Source organism: Aethalodelphis obliquidens, unplaced genomic scaffold (genome assembly GCF_003676395.1).
Source record: "Aethalodelphis obliquidens isolate GAN/ISIS:26980383/991018 unplaced genomic scaffold, ASM367639v1 scaffold51, whole genome shotgun sequence".
Lineage (NCBI taxonomy): Eukaryota > Metazoa > Chordata > Mammalia > Artiodactyla > Delphinidae > Aethalodelphis > Aethalodelphis obliquidens.
The window spans coordinates 10,520,156-10,537,632 of record NW_020837995.1 but is presented as its reverse complement, the minus strand read 5'-3'; the positions used below and the strand labels follow the sequence as shown (position 1 = coordinate 10,537,632).

The 17,477-nt window shown below is 37.9% G+C and overlaps 1 protein-coding gene across 5 annotated transcripts in view; it reads left to right on the top strand.

Annotated features, from left to right (window-relative positions):
- The window catches only part of UBR1 (ubiquitin protein ligase E3 component n-recognin 1), a 169,368-nt gene extending 152,882 nt beyond the window's left edge, over positions 1–16,486 (top strand). For 4 of the 5 annotated variants that reach the window (XM_027084070.1, XM_027084072.1, XM_027084073.1 and 1 more), the window contains 5 exons: positions 1,375–1,431; positions 3,928–4,005; positions 10,177–10,347; positions 12,199–12,300; positions 13,836–16,486. In XM_027084070.1, coding sequence (XP_026939871.1) covers positions 1,375–1,431; positions 3,928–4,005; positions 10,177–10,347; positions 12,199–12,300; positions 13,836–13,977 — 550 coding nt within the window. In that variant the 3' untranslated portion in view covers positions 13,978–16,486. The remainder of the gene's footprint in view (positions 1–1,374; positions 1,432–3,927; positions 4,006–10,176; positions 10,348–12,198; positions 12,301–13,835) is intronic. The other variant, XM_027084071.1, reaches the window with a different exon arrangement.
- Positions 16,487–17,477: the final 991 nt, after the last annotated feature.

Below are 17,477 nucleotides of genomic sequence, written 5' to 3'. Positions count from 1 at the left end.
GTCAGCAAGGAGGTGGGACAAGGAAGTCATAAATGAGAAAAGGATTATTTCAGGCAAGGTAACCTTCCTTTGCGGGACAAAAGGATCTGTTAGGCAGATTACCTCACTGCTACTGACCAGGAAATTCCAGACCGATGGGTAAAGATTTCACTTCTGGGGAAGATTGAAACTGCAATTAGGTTTAGGTGTTAAGTCTTGGTTTGATGGACGTGGGCTTAGCACAAGTAACTTCCATTTGGGGCTTGTCTCTTTTTTAATGTTATCAGTCACAGTATCACACCCTTGATTTCCTTTAGTCTTTTCAATTTTCTACCCTTTTTCTTTCTCCTTTTTCTTTGATCAGTGTCTTTTTCCCTGCATGCCCATGTCAGGATTTGTGTGAATGTCCGCCCATCTCCTGACACCTTTCTCTGTGCTCTCACCTCTTCTTTTGGGTTCTTTTCTGTGTTTTCTCATTTCTCATGAGGTATTCTGATTTTCAGTGTGATAAAAGTGAATCCAAAAAAAAAATCAGTATCATGCTTTGTGTTGAATGCAATCACAGTAGGTTATACTAATTTTACTTTTATATTGTTGGAGTCGATACATTTTTAACTTGCCATTTTAGTTTAGTGTTAAAAATTCAAACTTTGAAACAAAGTCTGTACCATTCCTGGCTCTGCTTGCCTCAGAGGCTTTCCTCATTGTCTTCTCTGAAAGGCAGGGGACTGACCTCTGTAGGCCATATTTCCCAGTCTCCCTCGCCTGTGGGAGGCACTGGCAAGATATTGGAGGTCAGGAGGAAGAGAGAAACCTGTGTTTAGACCACCTCTCTCTGCCTTGTGGGGCATCCCTGACAATGGCTACTGTCAGTTCTACTGATGTTCTACTGGATGTCAGAACATCTAGTTCCCACCAGACAAGTCTACTGTAGTTCTAGCATCCACCAGTGACCCTGAGCTCCAACAAAACCACTCAAAAAATATTATTTTGTTCCTCCAGCCTGGGAAGGATAGTAACTTCCTGTTATTGGCTAATCTTTGGGTTGCCTTGCCTTATTTGACTCCTGGTTGGCTTCTCAGCCCTTCTGTCACCTTTATTTCCAATTCCTAGTATTAAATTCCCTCTTGTTAAAATACTCAGAGTGGTTTCTGTTTTTCTAGTAATAGATAACCTTTTAAAAAAGAAATTAATAAAAGGGGGGGAGGTAAATAGACAGAAAAAAGAAGGGGAGAAAAGAAAGGGAGAAGAAAGGGGGACAAGATATAAGGTAAAAGAAGTCTAGCAGAGGGCACATGGAAAGAAGGGACAGAGAGGTTTGGAGAGGATGGCTCCATGAATATTCCACTGAAGTTGTGATGACCCATTTGCTTTTTCTCTCTGCTCCCCATATAGATGGTGTACAGACCCTGCCTTACTAAACTGTCTGAAGCAAAAAAGCGCCATAGTCAGGTTGGTTTTACTTCTCAGTCCTTCCCCATCTACAAGTTGTGTTTCCAAAAGTAGTTGGTTGATGGGGATGCTTTCTAGTCTGTTGTCTTCATTCTCACTCAGTACATTGTTTCTTACATTTCTGTTAGGTCTTTGCCGGAAATTCGATTCTTCGTACAGTTGATTTTTTTCTTGGAGTGGCTGTCCTTTCTCTCTTAAATTGTTTGACACCACCAGCACCTTAAGCTAGTGCACACCTGTTAAAAGGCTTCTTGGAGCTGCTAGTGTATTAAAATGAGAGGGTAGTGACAGTATTCATATAAACCACTTTTTTTCCTTTTGAGAATAAAGATATAAATAGAACTATTCCCTCCTCCCCATCTCTTCCTTTCTATAAGCTTAGAGACTACCCAGCAAAACTTTTCTTCAGCCCCCCTATCTCCCTTAAGTTATGGTTTAATCAAAATCCATCTCTTCCTCAAGGACAGTTTTTATTTATTTATTTATTTATTTATATTTTTTGGCTGTCTTGGGTCTTTCTTGCTGTGCGCGGGCTTTCTCTAGTTGTGGTGAGCAGGGGCTACTCTTCGTTGTGGTGTGCAGGCTTCTCATTGCGGTGGCTTCTCTTGTTGCGGAGCACAGGCTCTAGGTGCGTGGGCTTCAGTAGTTGCGTCAGTGGGCCCTAGAGCACGTGGGCTTCAGTAGTTGTGGCACGTGGGCTGAGTAGTTGTGGCTCACGGGCTCTAGACCACAGGCTCAGTTGTTGTGGTGCACGGGCTTAGTTGCTCCGTGGCACGCAGAATCTTCCCGGACCAGGGATTGAACCCATGTTCCCTGCATTGGCAGGCAGATTCTTAACCACTGTGCCACCAGGGAAGTCCCCCTCAAGGACCATTTTAAATGTTACCTTCTCCCTGAAGCCTATCCTAACACATCCTCTCATATGTGTCTGTTCATGTGTGTGTATGTGTGTCCCAGCCAACAGTAAACTCAACAGTGGCCAGAACCGCATGCTTATCTTCTTTGCATCCCCTCCAGGGCCTGGTTTGTATTATGTACAGTCTCTGATTTTTATTCAAATTACATTGCGTCAATAAACAAGCAGAGGAATTGATCCCAGCCTTAAATACTAACACCAGCACAATTTTTTTCTTATGGCTAAAGCAAACATTGTGAGACAGTGTGCATTTGCTACCTTCTTTTCTCATCTGTTTTCACCCCTTGAGTTCCTTTCAGCTTCTCCTTAAATGTGCATATGCTGCTGCCTAAGACTTAACCCAACTTTAGTGATTTAGAGATTATAGATCCACCTCCTGTGCTCAGATGCAGTAGTATTCACATCACCAAGAAAAGAAGAGTTTAAAATATGAGTACATATTTTAGCACTATTAATCTCACAGAAGTCGCTGTGTGCCTTTTAGACATCTACTGTTTCCCTAGCATGGTACTAAACTAAAATACTCTGAGAGAGTTAAAAGATACAATACATACACCTTTTGGTAATGGGTAGTTTATAGTCTAATTATGTACATAAATGAGATACAGTATAATAATATATGGAATATACTGTTAATGCTATAGAAATGTAAAGAGTAAATATTCTTAATGATGTAAGTTTAGTCTTAGAGGAGATAATTTTTAGCTGAACACAGAAGAGATTATAGTAGAATTTGAATTGACTGGGGTTTGAGAAGAGAATTTCATGTTATTCAGATGACCTTCCCCAGGACATGCATGCAAGGCTTTTGTCATATTACTATGGTGAGAATGAATAACATTTGCAAGCATGTAACAAGTACTAAGTATATTAGGTTTCACTTCAATATCTTATTGAGTTCTCAACAGCCCTTTGAGGTTCCTTGATACTATTCATTTCTTAAATCAACATGAGTATTTAATGTTTCTCTCCTCACCCCCCCCCCCCACCCCGGAAATGTGTTACTAAATTGAGGGTGTGCCCTATGATTGAGAAAGTATATATGTTTATTCTCAGTTTACTGACCAGGAAATACAGGATTAGGTTCAGTGACTTGTCAGGTGTTAGAGAATTTAGGATATGTAACCGGGCCTGTTTGATTTCAAAGTCTGTGTTCTTAACTACTACTTTATATTACCTTCCTAGACAGTATAGAAATATAGCTAGAACAATTTAGTCTTAGGAGATAGTAGGAGTTGGGTTTGGAGAGGAAACCAGCTGATGAAAGATCTGGAATTCTAGGCTGAAAAGTTTAGACTTAATCTAGTCAACAGTAGGAATTACTATGGATTGCAAATATGAATCCTTAAACTGTTTTTTTGGCCACGTCACACGGCTTGTGGGATCTCAGTTCCCCGACCAGACCAGGGATCAAACCCATGCCCCCTGCAGTGGAAGCACAGAGTCCTAACCACTGGACCACCAGGGAATTCCCCTCCTTTCATTATTTTTAAAACATTCTTCCTTCTGTTATTTGGTCTGTTTTTGATCTGGGCTTATTTACTCATAAAATAAAATTGCCATTTAAATTATATTTCTAGGTACCCTAGAAAAAGAAATAGTTTGATAGAGCTTCCTGATGACTATAGCTGCCTCCTAAATCAAGCTTCTCATTTCAGGTAAGAAGAAATATATATTTAAAACTTATTTGAGCTTACAAACTCACCACCACTAGCAAACTTTTTTTAAAAGTGACCACTGAGCATCCTCTGTAACAGTGATTTTCAATCTTTTTTTTTTAATCGAGGTGAAAATCACATAACATACAATTTTGTATAATTCATTGGCATTTAGTGTATTGCCAATGTTTTGCCACCACTGTTCCTCTCTAATTTCAAAACTTTTTGATCACCCCAGGGAAACACCTTGCATCCACTAAATAATCATTCTCCATCCCGCTCTTTCCCGATTCTGTAGTAACTGATAATCTGCTTTCTGTCTCCATGGATTTGCCTATTCTAGATATATTATATAAAAGGAATCATATAATCTATGACCTTTTGTGTCTGGCTTTCTTCACTTAGTATGTCTTTGAGGTTCATTCAAGTTGTAGGATGTATCAGTACTTCATTCCTTTCTTGGCTAAATAATATTTCATTGTATGTATATACCAAAGTTCATTAATCTGTTCATCCATTGGTGGGCCTTTAGGTTGTTTCCCTCTTTTGACTATTATGAATAATGCTCCTACAAACATTCATGTACAAGTTTCTGGTAGGACATATATTTTAATTTTTCTTGGGTATATATACCTAGGAGTAGAATGCTGGGTCATTACGGTAATCCTATGTTTAACATTTTGAGGAACCATTAAACTGTCTTCCACAATGGCTGCACCATTTTACATTCCCACCAGAATGTATGAGGGCTCCTATTTCTCCATATTCTCACCAGCACCTTTTATTTTCTCGTTTGTTTGTTTGTTTTTTAATTAAAGTGATCCCAGTGGGTGAAAAATGGTAGCTCACTGCGGTTTGATATACATTTCCTTAATGATCAAGGATGTTGAACATCTTTTTGTGTGCTTGTTACAGATTTGTATATGTTCTTTGGAGAAATATGTGTTCAAGTTTTTTGCCCATTTTGTTTATTTATTTTTCATTTATTTTTTTATTTTTTAATTGGGGTATAGTTGTTTTACAATGTTGTATTAGTTTCTACTGTACAGCGAAGTGGAGTTCCCTGTGCTATACAGCAGGTTCTCATTAGTTATCTATTTTATACATATTAGTGTATATATGGTAATCCCAAGCCCATTTTATAATTGGACTATCTTTTTTGTTGTTGAGTTGTAAGAGTTCTTTTTATTTTCTGGATATTAAACCCTTATTAGATTTTAATTTGCAAATATTTCCTCCTATAAGTTGTGTTTTCATATTCTTCATAGTGTCCTTTGATGTATGAGTCCATCTTATGTTTCTTTCTTTTGTTGCTTGTGCTTTTGGTATCAAAACTAAGAATTTGTTGCCAAATCTGAGATCATGAAGATTTATTCCCATGTTTTTTCCAAATAATTTTATAGTTTTAGCTCATATTTAGGCTGTGAATCTGTTTTGAATTAATTTTTGGAATAAGGTAAGAGGTACAACTTCATTCTTTTTTCCATGTGGTTTCCAGTTGTCCCAGCACCATTTTTGGACACTGTTTTTTCCCCCTCATTAAATAGTTTTGGCACCTGCTTTGAAAATCAGTTGGTCACAGATGTTTGGGTTTATTTCTGGACTCTCAATTCTGTTCCATTGGTCTATAAGTCTATCCTTATGCTAGTACCACATTTTTTAATTACTGTACCTTTGTAGTAAGCTTTGAAATTGTAACATGAGAGCTTTCCAACTTTTTCTTTTTCAATATTGTTGTGACTATTTCGGGTCCTTTGCGATTAAATTGGAATTTGAGAATTGGCTTTTTCATTTCTGCAAAAGAGGCAATTGGGATTTTAATAGAGATTGCATTAATCTATAGATTGCTTTGGAGAGTGTTGCCTTCTTAACAATATTAAGTCTTCCAGTCCATGAACATGGATGCCTTCTATACTTAGGCCTGCTTGAATTTCATTCAGTGATGTTTTGTAGTTTTCAGCGTACAAGACTTTTCCCTCCTTGATTATATTTATTCGTAGGTATTTTATTCTTTTGAAAGCTATTGTAAATGAAATTGTTTTCTTAATTTCCTTTTTGGATTGTTCATTGCTGGTGTATGTATGTATGTATGTATGTATTTATTTTTGGCTGCATTGTGTGTTTGTTGCTGCACGCGGACTTTCTCTAGTTGTGGTAAGCAGGGGCTACTCTTTGTTGCGGTGCGCGGGCTTCTCATTGCAGTGGCTTCTCTTGTTGCAGAGCACGGGCTCTAGGCACATGGGCTTCAGTAGTTGTGGCTCGCGGGCTCTAGAGCGCAGGCTCAGTAGTTGTAGTGCACGGGCTTAGTTGCTCCGCGGCATGTGGGATCTTCCTGGACCAGGGCTCGAACCCCGTGTCCCCTGCATTGGGAGGCGGATTCTTAACCACTGCACCACCAGGGAAGCCCTGCTAGTGTGTTTAAACACAACCGATTTTTGTCTGTTGATCTTGTACCCTGCAACTTTCCTGATTTCCACTAGGTTTTTTTGTTGTTGTTGTTAATGGTTTCTTTCAAAGAGCATATTTAGGAGAGTTAATTTAAAGTCTTTGTTTATTATGTCTCATGGCTGGGCTTCCTTAGGGATGATTTCTGTCAGTCTCTTTTTGGTTTCCTGTGAATGGGCCATACTTTTCTGTTTCTTTGTAAGCTTTGTTGAGAATGGGACATTTTGAGTATTGTAACATAATAACTCTGGAAATCAGATTCTTACCACATCCCAGGAATTACCATTGTTGCTTGATAAGGCTGTAGTTATCTGTTTGTTTTAGTGACTTTTCCAAACTATTTTTGCAAAGACTCTATTCGTTGTGTGTTCACTGAAGTCTCTGTTCCATTATCTCTGTGGTCAGCCAGTAACTGACAGAGATTTCCTTAAATGCCTGGACACAATAAGAAAAAAAAAAAGAGAGAAGAAAAGATATAAAGACTATCTACCTCTTTAAATCCCCTCTACTACCATCACCGCCAAGGAAGCTGCTTCAGCCCACGGGAGCTGAAACAATGGTTAGTTTCTGTGCCAGCCCCTCAGTGAACTGCCAGGCAAAACTAAACATACAACCCTAATTTTTGAACACAAGGTCCCTCTTGCCCACCTTGGCACCAGCATGCTGCACCAGGATTGTGGGCAATTTAGCTACCTGCTGTGGGGCTGGGGGATAAGGGATGGTAACCACTACACAGAATGCCAAAATTCACTGAAATTTACTAGCCTCATTTTTGTCAAGCACTCCTCTGGACACTGCAAGTGTTTGTCCTGACTCTGAGTTCCCAGAATAATTGCTTCAGACAGTTCTTGCCAGATCAGTAGTTGTTCTGGTACAGGAACCTCACTGTTCTCAACTTCCCAAGCAAGTAGCAGTCTTAGAAATATCTTTTATACATGTGTCTTTAAACACTGTTTTACATGCATTACAGTGTGGTGACCACATTCATTCACTGAAATGACACTGAAGAACACTTTTTTTTCCCAAACACAATCTTATGTGGAAGCTCATTGTAACAGTAAAACAGATAACATTGTGACTCAAAGTGCAAGCCTGGGTACTGGAAAGAGGAATAGCCTTTTAGCCCCTTAGCCTTTTCTGGCACCATGTTCCTCCTACCTCCATCAGATTAAACACTACTCTAAAGCAGTGTTTCCTAAACTTCCTTTTATCTTCATCTTCCCTTTCACTGATCACTTTCAAATCAAAAAAATACTGGCTGATAAAGACGAGTGAGAAGCAATAAAAACAAGTTACATTGTGCTCATTGCTAATACCATGTATGAATTACCTTTATAAGAGAACAACATGAGCTTAAACTCATGATGCTCTGTGATAAAATTATGTTCAATAAGGTTAACAGTAATTTTTGTTTTGCCTTCTGTAATATGATGCAATTTATTTGAATAGCATAAATTAATGAGCAGCACACCACCAGTGAAATGTCACTGAATGGAGAAATCATATTTGTATCTGCTTCAGCCATTGGTTTGTGAATATTTCATATTTGAATCACAATGCATCATCTTGAAAATAATAAGCCAAAATTATTATTGATGTAGTTCTGTATCCTTGACAATCCAGTAGCATCACACATCACCCATAGCAAACCAAACTGATAATGATGACGTGGAACTAGCAGTAACTAGTAATTAAAAGGCAAGAATCTCAGTAGCTTGAAAATCAAAGCCTATTCAAGACTCCGTTGATAATGTACTGGTGACAAGGCATTGTTTTCCCAAATTACAGAAATTCCAAAGCTCAGTTAGGCGTTTTGTAATGTTCCTGAGCTTTGTGCAACAGCTAAACTTCTTACTAAACTTAATTAGAACTCTCAGTAAACACAACTAACTCTCAAATTTAAGGATACTAATTAATAATTCCAGTTAACTGCCTTGATCTATAAGGTGACTTAGTCTTTATAACTATATGTTAAATAACTTGCTGTCATTTGAAGGACTCAAAAGGAGAGATTGCATTTCAGGGTCATCTTAAGGGCTTGAAGAGCCCTTCTTTGGCCCACTCTGAGAATCACCACCCTACAGAATGACTAAGGAAATTCTCTTATTTAGTTATAACCATTGCTTTGAGCCACAAAGCCAGGGGGTTTAACTGGCCCATCAGGGGCTTGGGCAGCCCATAGTTCAGCCTCTATTACCAGTTAGAATTGACCTCAATTTCAGCTCCCTTGCTGCTTGTCTCAGGCAGATTAAGGTCAGCCAACTAAAGAAGTGACTGAATCACTTTACCTCTCAGCCCTCCAAAAATTAGCTGGATGATTTCAGAGACTGCGTCCAGCTCCAAATTCAGTGATTTTCCTAATCTTGGGGCTGCATTGGTATCACAGATACCCTGTGAATAGATATTGTTTTCTAGTCATTCAAGGGTATCATGCTGTTGGCTCTGAGAAGAGTGTTAATCATTAATCACAGTGACGATGCTCCTGAATGATATTAGTACTTACTGGTTTCAAGTAAAAATAATAATAAATCTTATGCTCTCTTCCAGTTTTATTGTTACTACTAGTTTCCATTAAGACTGAGTCATCTCTAGTGTAGGAGGGTGGCTGGTCAGTACTGTATTTCAGGGGCATCACTCCCATTTTCCTCTATAGGATGGGACTCAGCCATCCTGTGCTAAAAGTTAAAGAAGATGTTGGCTTTATCCAAAAAGAGCAACACCCAGGGAGTGAAAATAACCCTCTCATCTACAGGAGACAGGAATGGAATACCTATGCAGGGAGTCCCTCTGCTCGTGTGTAGAGAATAGTGATTTTCTTATCTTGCCTAAGAAAGTGGGCATCAGAGAATAAACTGTTAATACCATATTAGAGATTTGTTTTGGTGCTCTTTATTCTGACCCAATTGTGGACATCAATGGATCTCTCCTGGGGTTGCATTTATTTTTTTCTGTCCAAATTGATGCTTGCTTTATGTCCATTATACAGCAGAGATAGGAGTATAAGAAGCTCCTTTTACAAAGATAGCCATTATCACTTTAATTCAGAGAGTGATACCCCTCTTGGGGGCATTATAGCAAGGCTCTAGCATGCCACTGTGTCAAATGGCCATATCTCATAGTACTACTTGGTTCAAACAAGTAAACTTTGTCACTTTTTCTTTCCCAAGACTTGGCTGTGTTTCACAGGTGGAAAGGTGCGTCAGCTCAAAGACTGCAGTCTCCCCTTTCAACCCTAAAGATCTCAATACTTCAAAGAAGTGGGGGAAATGTGTTTAAACACTTACTGAAAATTGTGGTTAAAACAACAACAGTAATTGTATACCTTCAAGGTCATTGCTCCAACATTGAGACACAAGATTGACTAAACCAATCCAGAGGGGGAGCTGACTGTAAATTGGTCGTGTCAGATGAAGACTGGATTCTCTAAATGCATCTCAATCTCAAGGCATATCTAAGTGCCACACTTTGTGGGAATTCGCAGAACACTGCATATTTAAAAATAAATTTTCTTACTATGAATTAATCAGAAGACTTTTTGTTATCTTCTTAAGGAAAAGTATTAAAAAGGAATCATCTAATTAAATGTTTCCTTGTGTTTTAAGAGCTTTCTTCGCTGCAAAGCAGCCAGTGATGAAAACACTGCTAATACATCTAAAACACTGCTAACTGATTATATCATGCTTTTATTATTTCTCCACCATACTGAATGTTTTCTTCCCTTTTGAGGTGCCCACGGTCTGCAGATGACGAGCGAAAGCACCCTGTCCTCTGTCTTTTCTGCGGAGCCATACTGTGTTCTCAGAACATTTGCTGCCAAGAAATTGTGAATGGAGAAGAGGTGGGAGCTTGCATTTTTCATGCCCTTCACTGTGGAGCTGGAGTCTGCATTTTCCTAAAGTAAGTAGGAAGCTTCATAATGAACTTAGGGAATCTGAATCCAGTCTGGAGGCCATCATGGCAGGACAGTATGTTGATAGGATATGATCTGTCAGAAGTTAGAGCATAGACCTGTTATTCACATGCAATTGCATTTGAAAAGATACTTAAGTATCTTCTCAAATGTAAATAATAGTTTAAAAAATATGAAGTAAGTAGTTTGAAAAATAAGGAGTTAAAAATTGGAATCTGTTCACATTTTCATTATTTGTGGAAAACCTTAAACAAATATGGTAGACTTGAAATGAAACTGAGTTATTTGTATTGAGGTGGATGGACCTATAGTCTGTCATACAGAGTGAAGTAAGTCAGAAAGAGAAAAACAAATACCATACACTAACACATATATATGGAATCTTTAAGAAAAAAAAGGTTCTAATGAACCTAGGGGCAGGACAGGAATAAAGATGCAGAGGTGGAGAATGGACTTGAGGACACAGGGAGGGGGAAGGGTAAGCTGGGATGAAGTGAGAGAATAGCATTGACATATATACACTACCAAATGTAAAATAGATAGGTAGTAGGAAGCAGCCGCCGCATAGCACAGGGAGATCAGCTCGGTGCTTTGTGACCACCTAGAGGGTTGGGATAGGGAGGGTAGGAGGGAGATGCAAGAGGGAGGGGATATGGGGATATATGTATACGTATAGCTGCTTCACTTTGTTATACAGCAGAAACTAACACATTGTAAAGCAATTATACTCCAATAAAGATGGTAAAAAAAAATGGAAACGTGAAATATGATAGGCTTTATATTGATTACTCTGGTATTGTGTAAAAATCAGGTATAGTGAAAGAGTTTAGAGTCCTAAAACTTGTATTTTCAAAGGACATGTACATTGTTACTTTATGTTGTCCTTTGAATGTTTTAATTTGCTTCACTTCTTCTACCAACCAACCATTGTTTTCCCTGGTGTCTTAGCAAATGACTGAGAACAGACCAATAGTCTCTCATATTTATGAAAGAAGAGTGCAAGTTTCCTGAGAGAGAGAAAAAATTCAAAGTGGATGCATGTGCCCTTTCTTTCCATTCTCCCCATGTAATCTAGTTTCTGTTTACATAAACCCAAACATCTCACTCACTAGGGAATATGTAATCACTGCCAATCAGCATCTGTTGGAACAAGGAGAATAAGTGTATGCAAGCAAAGCCCAAACACCTATTTTCTTCTAGGGTACCTACAGCGATTAAACCCACTACCTATTCCAACTGTTTATTTTATAATTTCTCTCTAGAGTACTTATCTCTTATGTACACGAACATTATTTTTTATTTTTCCATTTCTCTGCTGTAAGAGTCCCAAGTACCTTCAGGGTTACAGTGGTTCTTTATAATGTGCACTGTTGGAGGCTGGCTCTAACCAGAAAAGGCTTGACACTTCCATAGATGACCTTCTTTCTGGTCCAGGGTTATCAGACTAGGAGATGTGGTTCTATTCTTCTGTTAAGCTCCCTCCCCCGCTCCAGGTCATAGGTCAGGAAATAGAACAGAAACAACCCCAGCCACCATCTTCCAGGGTACCTATGGTTCACATAGGACAGTCTCCTTCCTCTCTTCAGTATATTTAGTCAGTATTACTGACTGATCCCATTTCCCTAAGTCCATTGATCCTTTCCCATAGCTTCAACAAAAATAGCAATGTTCATTCTCTTTTATTTAGACAAAACACGATTTAGTCTGTTCGTCTATATTGTCTTTATACTGAATTCTTAACAGATACCATGTCTTTTCTCTAGATTAACTTTGACACAGTGCCTGTCATTTGCATACATGCACTTAGTAATATTTCTGTTGGTTGTTTTGTCCCTTAGAATCAGAGAATGTAGAGTAGTCCTGGTTGAAGGTAAAGCCAGAGGCTGTGCCTATCCAGCCCCTTATTTGGATGAATATGGAGAAACAGACCCTGGCCTGAAGTAAGTTTTTAAAATTTTACTCACATTATTGTACATGGATGGTGGCAGCTCTTTAAACACAAAAGCTAATACTGAGAGATATTTTTAAATAGCTATAAATTGAAAATATTAAATATGATGCCATCCTAAATGTAACACATAATTTTCAACAAGTTTGTGCTTCTCCAAAATTTTTAGACCCCCGCCATCCTAATGTTTGAATGCTCTATTATTTTTAATCAACCTTTCTTCAGAATTACTTAGAAGGTTTAATTGACGCTGATGTATAAAAGAAAGAAATCTGTAGTATCCAGTGAGGGAGTTTGGTTTAAAATGGATATTCATTGTTTCCATTGCAATACTTGAAACTTTTTATTAGCCAGCTATGTCAGCCTTCTTTGCTTTTAAACATTAGCAAAAATGCTTAGAATCCTGTAATTTTCTGTATCCTTCACTGGTGTTAGGAACTGGAGTACCACTCATGGGTATGAGAAAAAGGAGGTAAGGCCACAATGGTCCCAAAAGTACATATAGTTAAAGATTAGATCCCCTTACCATAAGCTCTTTTTGTTTAACTAAAAGTTTGTTCTTTTGAAATTTTGGGTTGGCCAAAAAAGTTTGTTCGGGATTTTTGTAACATCTTAACGGAAAAATCCGAACTTTTTCATCATCCCAATATATTATTCAGAATGAATCGGCTTATTGGATGAGGCTTAGAACCTCTTTGTTCATACGGAGATTTGTTTTTATTGTAACAGCTTTTGACCTGTATAGAGAAAGTCTTTGGATTCAGGAAGAAAAAGGTGGGTGGTGAAAGTAGTTAATGATTGAGGATAAGAGGCCTGTGTTGTTCCAGAAAGGTACAGAGAAGCAGAATTTTTAAGTTAGTTAGGCAATATGAAAATACCTAACCAGCTGAGACATGTTAGTGCCCCAGGGATGAGAGTCTCACAGTTCTCCATCATTGGCAACAGCCAGACTTCAGTCATTTTGGATTAGCTGTTATACAGTGTTACAAACTGTGCAACCTTAGAATTGGTGTGGAGTAATTTTATTTAAGTACTTGCTAATCACCAGCAAGTTTGTTGTGTCATAAAGACAATAATAACTAAGTATTTCTGAGGAGCAGCGTATAATTTGAGGGCTTAGTGTTACACCTCAGACCTAACCTCTACCGTCCAAAGATCAGAAATCAAAGCTGGATAAACTATAAGAGGCCAGAAAGCCATTAAAGACCTACTCAGGCTAACCACTCTAAAAAGAATAGAACTGCTTCAAGTTATAAACCTTTCTAGCCATTTAAATGGGATCCCATAATGCCCATGGTATACTTGACCTATTTTTCTGAATAATCAAGGAGTAAGTTTCTTCTTCATTAGCTAAGTAACTTATCGAGTTCATAGTGATCAGTGGTGAAGGGAAAATATACCTTTTAAAACCTTGTCCTGGTGATTCCTCCCAGTTCCAAGAACATCTCAAAAGTTCAGACTAATTTAAACAATAAAGATGTAGTAGTTATTTGATTCAAGCTTACATGTTTTTTTCTCCCCCTGAAGGAGGGGCAACCCCCTTCATTTATCTCGTGAGCGGTATCGGAAGCTCCATTTGGTGTGGCAGCAACACTGCATCATAGAAGAGATTGCTAGGAGCCAGGAAACTAATCAGATGTTATTCGGATTCAACTGGCAGTTACTGTGAGCTCCAACTCTGCCTGGGGAGAATCACGAATGAAGACAGTAATGAAGACTGATTCAAAATTATGGAGACCTTATTGAGGGCTGGGGAAGGGTTGGAGGGTCTTTTGCTCCATGTCCAGATTCACATACATCAATAAAATATTCCTTAATGGAATATTTCTTTCAATTAATGAACATATGCTTAAAGCAAAAAAAAAAAAGACATAGATTAATCTATTTTATGTTCCAGAACACTAAAGAAATGCTTCTTCACCCCCAAGTGTCTGATTCTGCTAATAGTTCCAGAAAACTTATTTCCCTTCGTAATCTGTCCCACTTCACTTCATCCACCTGATAAATGAAGTCACATCAAGCAGTTGTGGGCATTCTTATATGTTGGTTGACTCTTCTACAATTTGTATTTGGTGTTTCCCCCCCAAATTTAATTTAGCTAATGGATCACTGACAAGATTTAATAATCTGTGTTAGTCTTCCTTGCAGCTAAAGAGAAATTCAGAAACCATGCAGTGTACTTCAATTGAGAAAGTTTTCCAAAAAGTAAAAATTTTATAATTTCTCTCTTAAGGAAATGCCCCTAAAGTACCACTTACTGTTTCAGCCAGAAATTAAACTATATTTCTATATGGACAAAGTTTCCATTTCTAAGGCAAATTTCTGCCAGTGTGGAAAAGCTTTTTTTTTTCCTACTGTAGACCTCAAGAAGAGTTAGGATAATGTATTTATTATTTATCCCTGATGAAACAAAGCCTGCAGTCCTCACCTCTGATGGTGAGGATTAGCTTTATTGCATTTTGAAATTATACTTTCCATTTTCCAAAGGCAAGTTTTTAAAATAAGTTCACTTATCTCTTGATTGTGACATGACTCTATTTGACTCAGAAACCTGATGCAGTTCTGATGTAAACTATCTATAGAATGAGGATAAGAAAATTCCCCCAATGAATGGATCATGGCAGCTGTAAATTAGAACAATCAGATTTAAGCCTGTTCTGTAACATTCTGTGTCTTTGTAAGACAGATCCTTCATTTGTTATGTGTGCAAACTTTTCATAAACTCTGGATATATGAATAGTATAACCAACAAAAAAAGCCATGTGGTCAGTAGTCTGTGTCCTGTTAAAACATGCTGTGGTTGAGCCATCTTGTTCATAAATAACAGAGCTCTCCGGCATCTGTGCATAGACTTCTTGGTTTTTGGCTTTAACTTTTTATATCAAGAACTTATGATATAAAACAGCAGGCAGAAGATAGATTGAAATCTTATGTTTTAGCTTCTGTTGTCTCTGGGGTAATGTTAGGAGTTCGAAAGATACATTCAAAGACCGTCTTATTTTGCCTTTGGTGACCATAGTCATGTATGTGTATAAATGTTTTCCTACCTTCTTTTTGCTCAGCAAAGGCAAGCAAATAAAAATATATTTGCAAAGTGATTGATGATGCACATTTTGGGTTAGATTTTTATGGTATTTTTATGTAAAGTAAAGAAATTCTGGATTTTACAATAAGGGATTGGCATGAACAGGCATCAGAATCACAATCATGTTTCTACCTGAATAATTATTATTCAGAAGGTATCAGAAAATAGATACAACTCCAATAAACAGTTTCTAACTATTGATGGGTGAGGATTACAAATTTTAGTATTCAGTTTGTCAAATTTGCCAGTATGATTAAATGATTATAACATTTCCTTTTACTTCTTATATAATTTTGTTGGGTGGATTGTCTGACTGGGAAGTCTGAGCCAGCCTAGGCAACAGAAGATGCTGACTTCTGCCCTAATTGATTGGTCCCAGTTTAGCAAAGATAAATTGATTTTTTATTTCTAACCTTTTTCTATCCACTTCATAAATTCTACGGTTAAGCTCTCAAGCTGCCAGAGGGACTGTCCTGCAATGGCCAGTCAGATCTTTACTGCCAAAGAACCCATTTCCTATTGAGTTCCATTTCCTGAGATTGATTCAGATCTCTGCACTGTAGATGAACATACATCTCTCAGTGCTGCCCCCAGCCCAAGGGATTTCTAATTATATTCAAATATCCTAGTTGTTTGCCTTCATCATTGGAAACAGTTTAATTAAGCATATGAAGTTTACTTAAAAATGAGCAAAAAGTCACTTTATTTTCTTTAGTGTAGTATGTGGAGGAACTGGTTCAACAGGATGGCTCCAAAACTGTGTTTTTTGAATGTTTGGTGAGGGGCTAGCAGGAATTTTAATGATACAGTGAAGAAAAACATATATCTGTATAACTAATTTATTATCGTGGTGTATGGGCTGAGTTCACCCTTTAGTGGTCATTTGTCATTTCATAACAACTATGCATTTTGGTTCACTGTGATGATGATCTATATTTAGTGACTGCCACATATTTATACCACTGATTCAAATTCCATCCATGATACGAATAATGCATATATTGATATCTTTTATTGCAAAATGTAAATTTAAAACTTGTATAATGTTCTGTGCTTTTTGAAATAAAATATCTTATATGTGTATATTTAAAAAGAAAAAAGGGACTTCTCATGTTTGGGGATTTGGGTTTGAAGTATAAAAAAGTATACCCAAAAAGGAGCTATAGCTAAAAGTTATCTTTGTCAGCCCAGACAAATTCTTTAAAAGACATAGGTATTTAGTGTAATGGTCTCCAAACATTTTGACCATACAGTCTATCAGTAAATAATTTTTAAGATGCATATTTTACATATATATGCATATGTTCAACTGTAAGAATTAAGATTACAGATGGGGGTGGGAATAAGCCAAAATCAGATAATTTTACATTATCAAAATAATGCAAAATTATTACAACCAACAAAAGATGGGAGCAAAGGGATGAGTAGGTGGAAAGTTAAATAAGCTCACTGAGGGCTTCCCTGGTGGCGCAGTGGTTGGGAGTCCGCCTGCCGACGCAGGGGACACGGATTCGTGTCCCGGTCTTGGAGGATCCCACATGCCGCTGAGCCTGTGCGTCCGGAGCATTACATAGAAGTAAAAAGATAGCACTTGAAGCTGAGAAATCAAGAAATAAAAACTACACAAACTGACAATAGGATAAAGTTAGCAGCTACATAGCAAGAAGGGGCAGTAAGAGGTAGTTTCAAAATTGCTTACATATTAGGGAAGCAACAGAGAATTTAAAGAAAGAGTACTGAGAGTATTATATAAAATCAGAATAAAGTTTACAACTAGAACTACACACAATATCAAAAGGGGGGGGGAGGCAAAGAAAATAAACTACATAGTGAAACAATATAACAAAATTCAGACTAATCAACAAACGTAGATGGGCTTAACTCACCTACTTTTTAAGTAATCAGCTGAGTTAACAAATAGATTCAGATGAAAATTAAAGAAATGAACCTAATTTAAAAATGGAGGCTTCCCTGGTGGCGCAATGGTTAAGACTCCGCCTGCCAATGCTGGGGACACAGGTTCGAGCCCTGGTCCGGGAAGATCCCACATGCTGTGGAGCAACTAAGCCTGTGCACCACAACTA